We start from the raw sequence: 11,815 nt of genomic DNA, 5'->3' as shown, positions 1-11,815 counted from the left end.
AATTCCATAAAATTCAACACTTAGAAAGTGACAAAAAAATTTAAAGTTGGTAGTTGAAACAAACCACAGCTAATTTTCATAGTGGACTGTACTATACGATAAACATGTCAGCCAATTTGACCATTGAAGTAATATTACTACGTATAGAACAGACATCGCGAACAAAATATGTACAGTGCGGGGTGCGGGGCGGGAATTTGACGGACAGCTGTCAGTCAAATCCATGACTATCAAGTTTCATAATTTATGGCGATAAAATCTGCACCAGAAAATGTCGTACTTCATTGATAGGATTGCACGAATAGTGACGTTCCGCCTCATCATAGACATTTTGAATCGATTGTGAAAATAAACAAATCGGCTAAATTGTGTTAAATTTTCATTGTGCTCAATAGCAAAAAGGTTCAGCTACTTACATTATTTTCTTTTATTATATTGTGCGTTTCCTGTAATGTAATCTAAGCTCCCCTCCCTTAGACTAAAATTAGCCCTCCTAGACAAGTGATNTAAATACCGGTGTGATTTAAATTAATTTGGTATCAATTTAAAGTTAAAAGTTGAATCTTTAAAATGGTGCTACTTTTTTTGTTACTAACAAATTCGTTAGTACACAAGATCGCGTGGAAACAACTTCATGTAAGTGATTCCATACTTTTGCTCGCGAGTGTATTTCCGATTTAATTCATTTTTGTGTTTAATTCTATTGGCCTATTATAATAAAATGATATTGCTTATTTATGGAATTGGTTACGTGTATGTACTACAGATAGAATAACCGATTTAAATCCGGGTTTCGATTTTTAAAACCGGTTTTAGAATTCGTCGAAAAAGGGCGGTTTTTCCGATTTTTCGGTTTCCGATTAACCGGTTTTGCATTCCCTATTTATGACATCATAGAAAACATCGACAGCCTCGTCGATAGTGCCTGTACACAAAAGAGATTGCCAGTCCTGTTCCTGAAAATATTTATTTACGTTATCATAGCATGCTATATTGAAATTCCGCTTTGCTGCGGGAGCCTCTCGCAAAGGTGCGATATTTAAGTCCAGAAGTGAGCAATAAATAGATGGGTGTGCGCGATCCTCCTTCAAGAGTGGTGTGAACCCAGATTCAACACGTATTGGAAGATTGGAAAACACAAGATCTAATGTGTTACCATGAGAATTTTTTAGAACGTTATATTGTTTTAATCCACAATACGCAACTGTTTCCATAAGTTCCAAACTAGCCTCTTGAACCTCAACCGACCCTTTTTTTAAAACTGAGTATCCATTCTGGCTCCAAGATAAGCATGGCAGATTAAAATCACCCAGTAATACAAGATTATCTTCGGGACAGAGATCGATTACGTTTTTAACCGTATTTTTAATCGTTTTCAAATCCGAGGGTATCTGACACATATTGGGGGGTATGTACACCGCACAAAAATGCAAGTTAGGCTTAGAAATGGACTGCGACGGCACTGTAACCCACAGTAATTCAGTTGGGGCTATGACGTTTAGATCACGAGACATAGCACCCAGTGTGCGTCGTATCATTATCACTACTCCACCACCGGTACACTTACCACTGGCATTCAAATCCCGGTCGGCCCTAAAAACATCATACCTGTCGTCACACAACTCACCTTCAAAGATACCACCGTGCAACCAAGATTCCGTCAAAATAATTACGTCGTAATCGTTATTCAAAATGCTAAGTCTCAAATCGTAACATTTAGTCCTAAGACCTCGAACATTTTGGTAATAAATATGTAGATTATTATTCGCCATTTCGAATTACGTCAAACATAAAAACTCTAAATTTAAAGTATAATGTAACAAATTGATCGCATTCATCACCATTAAAAGTTATTTTCAATTTAGTAAATACATCACTTCTTTTCATGTTTAAAAAACACAACTTCGTTATGCTATATTTATACCACTTCTGCACAAAATAAATAGTTAATAAGAAATTAAAATGACGGATATCGTAGCAAACACGGCGAATATGCACTGATGTATAATTATTGTAAGACGACGTTACGTTCCGGCGAGTGCCAGTAGGACTGAGTGATAATTTTGTTGTGGGGTAAACTGAGTGAGGTGCAAAACTCCGGCCGAGCCCAAGCGTTACAAAACAGTCTATAAAAGAAGGTGCGCTCTTAAACAGAAGTATAATAGCATAATGCAACAAATTTTCTGAACCAACAAATTCTATGAACCAGAATTATTCTAGAAATGAATATTCCTACCAAAACTACTTCCCCTTATTACAAAAAGTTAGAATCTGGTTGAAATGTAAATCATGGCATGTAAACCACTTAATGTGCAATAGTTTGATTAAAAAAAAAGTGAATTTGAAAAGGAATTTGAAGAAAATCAGTGTTCTCCTGGTTTTAACTTTTTTGCAATAAGGGGGCTTTTGTTTCACAAGAACTCATCATGAGTTATGAATACAATATTTACCAAGAAATTGCATGTCATGGGAAATTATGCTAAAGCATAATTTTACACCCTGTATAAATACAGGGTGTTAGGTAAATGGGTATATGAGCTGACACTGGCCCATGTTAACATGGTCATATAAATGGTATGGTGAAGTCAGAAATTTGATATCATCATTTTAATTTTTTTAATTTTCATACAAAATTATTTTTTATAAAATTCGATTTGTATGAAAAATAAAATAATTAAAATGAAGATATCAATTTTCTGACTTCACCATACCATTTATATGACCATGTTAACATGGGCTAGTGTCGGCTCATATACCCATTTACCTAACACTCTGTATAAATAAAATAATATCGTATTCAGATTGTCTGAACATACAGAAATTATTTAATTATGCATGAATTTTATAATTTATATGATGCAACAAGCAGGAAACCTCTGATTAGATATATCACCCAAGGACACAATCAGTTTACCACAAGTTTCATTAATAAAAATTTAACTAAACTTTATTTCACATAGTTTTTGCTGTTAAATATTTAAAATTATGTGCATGCATGTACACTGTCTGTTTATTATTATTCATTTGTACAGGTTATGTTTATATTATTCATTGCCTTTTGAAGTTGGTTAAAAATATATGAAGTTGGTGGAAAAAATACAGTGTACAAAATACAGTAGGTACTTATGGCCCTCAAAAGGTTAACATTGAAGCACTCGTGATATTTATGTTAATCCTCACTTCACAGATCACATTGCAAGACGAAGCGATCAAGAACAAAGTGAGAGTGATCATGATCAACTTCTCCCGTACTGCTGTTCCCAAGGACAAGAACTTTGTGAACAACATCTACTTGGATGTGGAGAAAAATAAGCGTAAGTTCAAGTTTTTACACTATTCATTGTAAATGATCTATGTAGTTCTCTGTAATTTTGATGCAGTTGATTAGTTCAAAATACGCGCTTCTCTATACTGTGTGCATTTTGTAAAGTGCACATTCTGCGTCAACCTCGCTCAGAAATTCTGCGAAAACCAAATAGGTACAATTTAATTTATAGTTCAGAACTTTTGATAGGCTCATAGTATCAGGAGAATAGTCAAGAGACAAACTTGCACCTAAAAATTTATTTTTTCTTTTAAAATTCTTATAAACATGTTTGCCTTTAGACGAAAAACACTTCAGTTGGCTTTTATTGCATAATAAAGCCATAGATGTACATCCATCAACTCCATTCAACTTATGTTTGGGGAAAAATACAAGGAAAACTTTGTAACGGTTGCCTGTCATTCATTTTAGGCGTGATCGTTCAATGTAGTCTATTTCATTGTCTGGTAGACTAGCATGTGCTGTAATCGTGACTCTGAGTCATTCAATATCAATGGCCAAACTAGTATTTAAAAAAACTAGTTGAACGGATGAGGACGATAATGTAACACGACAAAGTTCATGGTTGCTAAGTGAGATGGTAACTAGCTGCTTTCATTCGAAAGAAAGTTTTCTTTCCTAAACCCCAAATCAAACCCAGTGCAACTTTGTTTAACAGAACATTAAAACTCTTTAAACACTCATTTGCCCAAGATCGTGATTTCATTTGAATCTTGGAACATTGACCCTTGGTTTATGGCGCACGCAAGTATCGTTTTTACTTATCGTCCACCCACAGCACATCAGATTATAAAGTAGCACTTTTTTACCTGACTGTGCCAGGAGGGTTATTATTAGGTACTATAATCTTGATGTCAGCTCGGCTGTACCAAACCCGCGCACTCATTAAGAAGTTCTCTTGGTGTAGCTTTATGGTCCTATTCTAGGAGTTACGATCACCCCTTCCCATGGATTTCGTACAAGACGAATAAGGGACAAATATGCGAACATCTGGCTTCTTTTCCTGACCAATTTAGTCCCATTTAGGTCAAATGCTTCCATCTCCTGTGGGGGCTAAATGACCTGACGATGATAATATAAAAGCGAAAGGTCACTGACTGACTGAAATCTCAGAAATACAAGTGCTAGGAGTCTCAAATTTTGCATGGAGGTTCTTTTTCGAACGTAGGAGCTCTTAGTACCCCTAAGGGGGTAAAACGGGATCCACGCGTACGAAGTAGGTAGCAGGCGGCCGCTAATGGTGTATAATAACACTGACCTGAATGTCATTGTTGCAGACCTGCAAGGCAAGAAGTCCGTGTACATGATCACGAACGTGCTGATGGCGAAGACGATTGAGTTCCGCGTGACTCGCGGGACCTCCTCCAGGATCTTCCATCTCGGGAACGCGTCGCCTCTCGTCTTCGGCTTGGAGGAGTTCCTCATTGGGGACGACGGGAAACTCGTCGCCAAGGTAAGAACATTTTATTTTTAACTGCGATAAGTTTGAAAACTTAAAGTAGGCAGGTACTTTGATCAAACACTTTTTGCACGGCAGTAGTTTTCTTTTAAATCCACAACGACGAAGCCGCGAAGGCGATAGAATATTATGATGGAGTGATGATCAGGCCGAAAGGGAAAGCAAACGTCACCCAAACATTAATTGTAGTTGTTGCAATGAAGATTAATAGCTAGCTAACCTCTTTTTATTAGGTAGACAAATGTGACTTTTCTTTTGAGATAGTATAGTTTCTTTAACCTGAAATCCAAGCTACTGCCAGGCCATGTGTTCAGCAAGAAATAACTATGAAAAGTAACAATAGTAGTAGATACAAAAGATTAGGATATCTAGGTGTAAGTATTATGTGCCACCTGATACATTTGCGAACGGCTAGCTGTTGATATCCAACATGAGTGACATGACACTGTCGACACAACCACAAGCAAGATATCGACTTTCCTATAACACCCGTTATAAACGTCGTCACCTCGCCACCCACCGCGCTCGTTGATAATTACCCGTGTTGGATTCAGTTTAATACCGAACTACATTATTATTCTGTCGTAATGCTGGCGACAGTCGCAATTTCAGGCCCGTATAATGAAACAACACTCAAAAAGATGTACCTATGCCTATTGTAAATGGTTTAGATATTATTTAAATTCAACCTAAAATCCGTCACCAAAACATTTGAACATGCTTTTGGCCCAGCAGACTTACGCAAGATGAAAAATACTACGCTATAAAAACCATCCTTTCATTATTTGGTGTCAGGTTCTAGTTATGACAAAGTGATTTTAGACGGTCTTCACGTTATTATTGTAATAATTTTAGTTAGCTAACGACTATGGTGTCTATTAGAGTCAAGGCAATAATAACGCGTAAAAGTTAGCCAAGAAAATCGATAGCGATGGCCTTGGTTGTTACTTGACTACATCATGTCACATTTAGATTATTCTAGATTTGCGATTCACCAGGCTACAGGAATTTGGGGATATACTCACGATCGTTCACCTCGACGGTTAAACGTATCACCATATTGCTTAAACAGGGCTTAAAATAGACTGCCGGTGGATCTAAAATCAATACAGCTCAAGGATAAGAATACATTGTGCTAAATAAATTACTTGTGACAGAGCAGTAACACTTTGGTGCTAAGTTTTTTATTAGTACTATTAGCAACTGTTGTCTAAGTCTAGAATGAGACTTAAAATGATTTATTTCTAAATAGGCACATTGAAGTAATATTACTACGTATAGAACAGACATCGCGAACAAAATATGTACAGTGCGGGGCGGGAATTTGACGGACAGCTGTCAGTCAAATCCATGACTATCAAGTTTCATAATTTATGGCGATAAAATCTGCACCAGAAAATGTCGTACTTCATTGATAGGATTGCACGAATAGTGACGTTCCTGCGGTCGCCTCATCATAGACATTGTGAATCGATTGTGAAAATAAACAAATCGGCTAAATTGTGTTAAATTTTCATGGTGCTCAATAGCAAAAAGGTTCAGCTACTTACATTATATTCTTTTATTATATTGTGCGTTTCCTGTAACGTAATCTAAGCTCCCCTTCCTTAGACTAAAATTAGCCCTCCTAGACAAGTGACAAAACGTAGCAGTTGAAACATTCGAAATCACTTCGCTCTGCCGTTTTTTGGTGTTAGTTACTTCACTCTGATTTGTCGATTAAATTGATCATATTATTGCGCCCTAACGGGTCGGACACTGGTGACCAGACACACTGTACAATTATTATAATTTTAGCCTATCTCGTGAGCTAGGTGTCAATAATTAGGGTGATTTACTAACTAACCAGTCGCATACGAACAACAGCAGTGAGATTCAAACAATCTCACTGATCCATGATGCCGCACGACTATTGTGTGAGCCCACCCGTAACCCAAGCTTATTTAGCTTAACACTAGGGGCTGGACGGGACTATTAGTAATTTGTGCAATACAAAGTGCTTATAATCTAAAAAAAATCTTTTTATTGCTGTATTTAACCTTCCTTTCGTATACTAATTTATGCGTCAGTGTCAAGTCTGCGATTTTTATTCTTTTAAATTTTCGTAAAATGGCTGCCGCCGCGGTGACGCCTTGTAATTAACAAATTAAAATTAAATTAGTGTTTTAAGTGCATAAATGTACAACTTAATGGTAAAAAGTCATTCCTTGATTTTTACTTAATATGTATCTGGGGTTATTTGAACAGTATTTTCGTCTATAGGATGGCATATTTCAAAAAACAAAACTGCACTCAAGCGTGTTGTCACAGCAACCGCTGAGCACATACTAATTGAATTTCGGTCCATGGACCTGTTTGCGTGCCAGAAACAGTCTAGTTGACATGTCTTCTCTAGTACGTAGTACATTATAACTCAATGAATAGGCAAGAAAATTTACAGTCGTTACGGTCGTAATTATTATACTACGCATCGAGTACGTTACTTGAATTAGAAAAAGTCAATTAATGAAACTTGGGAAATAATTTTCTTTTGTATTGAAAACATTACTAAAGAAAATCATTACAACTGTAACTAATTGAGAAATTGACAAAAAAGAAACTATTGGCAGGCATTTCGACTGAAATGTTAGAAATTTTAATTATTTCTTGGCAAGACAACTTTATATGGATAATGAACGTCGCTCTGGCAATATTTAATAATGTAATACAGAAATTACAGAGAAGGAAGTTTGTAATTTTTTGTAATTATCCCTCAACTTCTCAGTGTCTAATTATGACGAAATAACATGGCGTAATCGATCAGAAATCTAGGGTGGCATATTAAGCTTGAAATGACTAGGTTTGTTTACTTTTAGCAGTAAACATTTTTAACGGTTTCTTTTGCTGGAGTGGAAAATTACAAACTTTTGCCAATTGCGCGGTTTTGTCCGCATGAATTTCGTTCTGTAACAGAAAGTCTTTCATGTTCCCCTTCAAAGTCGGGATGAAAAGAATCCTATTTATTTTTCCAATAGACCTAATTACCTACTCTGAATTTTATGAATGAGAATATTATCAAATATCTCTATCAGTTCCTTCAGATGAAATTTGCCTCTATAGTAGCACAGTAGAAGAAAGTCCTTTTCTTATCTACACTTCTACACTAATATTATAAAAAGGAAAACTTTGTTTGTTTGGTTGTAATGAATAGGCTCAAAAACTACTGGACCGTTTAAAAAAATTCTTTCACCATTCGAAAGCTACATTATCCACGAGTAACATAGGCTAAATTATATTTTGGAAAAAATAGGGTTCCATAAATTGCGGGCGGAAAGCTAGTTTATAATATAGCAGCTTTATTATACCGATCTACACTTTCTTAAGACTTTTATGCTTTTTATACCACGAACAATGCGGCATTTGTTCAGGTAAAGTAACGGCACGAAAGCTGTTATCTTTCTTAATACCTGTTCCACTTCCAAGAATGCATTCATTATCATTATTCCACTTTAGCCAAGAATACATTTTAACATCTGCGTTCAGTTATGCACGAGACTCCGTTAAATTATTTTTGGCTTTGATCTGGAAAAACACTTCTGGAAATGTTCGTCCTATAGGTAAATGTTTTTGATTCTTTGATGATTCGTTTCTGATCAATCAATAGCATTTAGCACTGAACCGAATCGTGGTTTAGTTATTGTCATTGGCAATGACAATTTATTTGTCTTTTTTACCAAGAATGATTGTTGCCACAACGAATTTGTTCCGCAGTTCGTCGTCTTAACGGATTCTTTTTTGTGGATATCAGTGTTTCAAAATTTTCCACCGTTTTTGTGTGTGAATCATGATTTTTATACGATGATAATAACGTTGAATGTCTGGCCAGCTTAAACAAAAAAGATTCGTATTATCATGATCATAAGTAACGTAAGCTTCGCTACGTAACATATGGCTGCCATCAACAAAACAATGATTTCAAATGATGATGAATTTTTCTATTAGGTAAATCGCTGCAAAGATTTACCTATTTAAGTATTTAACCTTCACAAGCTTAACTGAAGTCAATAGATAGAAGGCAATTTAATCTGAATACTTAATCAAAGCATTGTTTAGAGTTTGGAACGTGTTCTATCAAGACGATTACTACGATCGCCTCGTTTGGCGAAGGAAACAATAGAAGCAATAATCGCAAATCTATAACACGTGTCACGACAGCCGTTGAAACTTGTTTACTAAACAATCACCCGCCTTGCGAGTGCCATGAAGCCATACATAACTTCCATGGGTAATACGAAACACCTGGCTCCTTATTTCCAAAGAAATACCTACATGACTCCGGCACGTCGTTCAAGGGAAACACTGTGGCATGGTAGAGTTTTAAATAAGGGCGATTGTGCAATAAACATTTCATTTATATGTATTCTCCTGGCCACATCGTCAATTCGGGGAGATAAGTGAGTCATCATGGCGAGGTGTCATTGTATTATGCCGGTTGCGCATCAAAGTTAGTGTTAATTTATGTTTCGTCACATGTCCGGGAATTTTTATTATATGTAGTAAAATTCCGGTATAGTGCGTGAACACACTAGAAAAACGTGATAGTAGAGACATGTGGTGTTAGTCATCATATGAGTTTCGTAAGGCCTGGGATAATGATCCGTTGGCAACGAAAGCGACTAGGTACTTAAGACGGGACGTCTCCTCAGATTGATAATAATTAAAAACCGGACATTATTTAAGTTAACGACACATCAAAGTTGACTTATTGGCACTATTCCCAGAGATTTAGGATCCTAATTTAATTCTAGGAATGTTTCCGCTTGATCTACGGTCATCAGCTTTGTAGCCAAGTTCAGCTGATAATTTGCTAACTAATTCTAGACTTTACGCCGTCTGTAATTAAGATTCGAGAAGAGTAGGTGTGTAGAATAGTCATAGATAAGATTTGCCAACGTCGTTAACGATAAGCAGGTAAATCCCTGGTAGTGTCCACTTAAAAATGTAATTTTATCATTAAAATACACTTATCGGTAAGTATAGACTGAAAATCTGCAGTGCTTTAGGCAGAAACTTCACACGTTCTTGGGAGCTATAACAGGTTGAACAAAAATAACCAGAGTAGGGACTTCACATTCTATGGGACTTTTTCCACTTCTCATTTTCACTGTTCTCCTCCTCCTTGTAGTCAGGATTTACATATTGGTAGCTAATTACATGGACCTATAAAAAAAGTCGGACGGATTCTCATCAACAAAATACTGTGACATTAGGATACACCTGCTTGCCTGTACGTATATGCCGGCACGCACACGTTCACACCCTGATACACCATTTCGAGTGCAAACTTCACACAGTTGACAGATTTAAGCAGCGAAAAAACAACACGAATACGACATGTCTTGTGTGATGAAATTGTGTAAAAACCGTTCTGTTCGAACAAACAAAAATTAAGGAATCACATTTCACAGGCAAAATAATAATCCAATCACTTATTTCCCGACATTAAAATATTGAAATTAATTGAAATCAAACGTCATTCACTCGAAAAAATAATACGTCAAAGACCAGTGTTCTCAGTTATTTACGTGGGAAAATTACCCGAAATATGGGAAATTAATAATAATTTTAGGACTTTTTAGTTATTTATTACGCATACTATGGAAATAAAATAATTTATCATAATAATTGTGTTTTAATGAGATATATTTTCATAGGCAAATTTGATCCTTGTGTTAAAGTATTTGTCGAAGAGAAATGCCAAGGGTTCGGACAATATTTTCATTGAAAATGTTTCCAATAAAGGTTGTCAAATTGACTGACATGTTTATCGTATAGTACAGTCTACTATGAAAATTAGCTGTGGTTTGTTTCAACTACCTATTTTAAAGTTTTTTGTCACTTTCTAAAAGTTGAATTTTATGGAATTGGGAAAGAAGTACCGAGTTTGAAGCGTTCATGAGCAGACATTGCAGTTGAATATTCAAGTTCTAAATTTGATTATTGATGAATAATAAAATAAATCCTACTAGTTCGATTGATGGTTTCATTTAATTTATTTAAACCAGGTTACCTATAATAATATTTTTTCGTTAATTTATGAAAATATAAAATTATCCCGTAATCCTGAATCCTGAAACATAAAGTTAGCCTATTAATTTAACACAGGTACGACTGTACTCAGTGTTGCACTATCAAATGCAATTGAAGCGCCTCTATGCCAGGGTTTTTATGTTCCTGGTCAGGCTATATATTCATAAAAACTAAAACATTCGTCCAGTAGTAGAAACTGATGTAATAAACTATCCCTTCTGGTCACATAAAAGTTAATGACTTTTTATTACTTTATTTATAGCCAGTCATCTAAACGAATAAATAAATAGGTACTATCAAATTGCTTTATAGTCATCTCAATCTTAACTAAAAATAAATACTATCAAAGATTATCGAAAGGACTTTAGTTTATTCTAGCATTGTTTTGTTTGATTATCAGATTATGTATTTCATTATCGATGCTACTGATTACTGCGTAGTATTAGATCAACAACATCAATAACTCCGTATTGATTTATTGTCAATAACAATGTTAAGTTGGATAACTACAATTCCTATTTTTCCGGAAGAATTATTTTTTGTTGACAACTTTTTTCTGCGACTTTATCCGCAGATTTAGAGTGTATAATTTCTGACTTTTTCCGTGGACTTTTTAACAGCAATCGTGCTGCGTGCCAAATATGTCTTGTAAAAAATATCAAGCCAAATACAAATAAGTAATTTAAGTCTTCGTAATGTTTTATTTATTAGCGCTCAAATAACGCAAATTGGCTACTATACTGCGCAATAAATTCACATCTATTTGTTTTACTAATTTCCGTAACATTATTTGTAAACAATGCTGACAAATATGAAATTTTATAAACCTAACCTGGCTATACGATTTAAGAAAAAAGTTTTTTTTGACAGCCTGAAATAAAAAAAATATTAAAAAAGCTTTCTAATTTTACAAAAAAAAAGACGTTAAACGAAAAAACAAAAATCAGGTTCCACCGAGATTT

At 35.3% G+C, this 11,815-nt stretch overlaps 1 protein-coding gene and 1 non-coding gene across 2 annotated transcripts in view; one reads left to right on the top strand and one right to left on the bottom strand.

Moving 5' to 3' along the window:
• Positions 1-3,151: 3,151 nt before the first annotated feature.
• LOC114357485 (uncharacterized) overlaps positions 3,152-11,815 on the top strand; it is an 11,460-nt gene continuing 2,796 nt past the window's right edge. Inside the window, exons 1-2 of the mRNA XM_028311101.1 lie at positions 3,152-3,314; positions 4,603-4,778. Of these exons, the coding sequence (XP_028166902.1) occupies positions 3,167-3,314; positions 4,603-4,778 (324 nt within the window). The 5' untranslated portion in view covers positions 3,152-3,166. The remainder of the gene's footprint in view (positions 3,315-4,602; positions 4,779-11,815) is intronic.
• TRNAQ-UUG (transfer RNA glutamine (anticodon UUG)) overlaps positions 11,799-11,815 on the bottom strand; it is a 72-nt gene continuing 55 nt past the window's right edge. Inside the window, exon 1 of the tRNA in view lies at positions 11,799-11,815. This exon is cut by the window's right edge and continues 55 nt beyond it. This is a non-coding gene — a tRNA (tRNA-Gln).

This window comes from Ostrinia furnacalis, unplaced genomic scaffold (assembly GCF_004193835.3).
Source record: "Ostrinia furnacalis isolate ACB-3 unplaced genomic scaffold, ASM419383v2 OfSCF3175, whole genome shotgun sequence".
In the NCBI taxonomy this organism is placed as follows: domain Eukaryota; kingdom Metazoa; phylum Arthropoda; class Insecta; order Lepidoptera; family Crambidae; genus Ostrinia; species Ostrinia furnacalis.
This window is presented reverse-complemented; position numbering and strand designations above follow the sequence as displayed.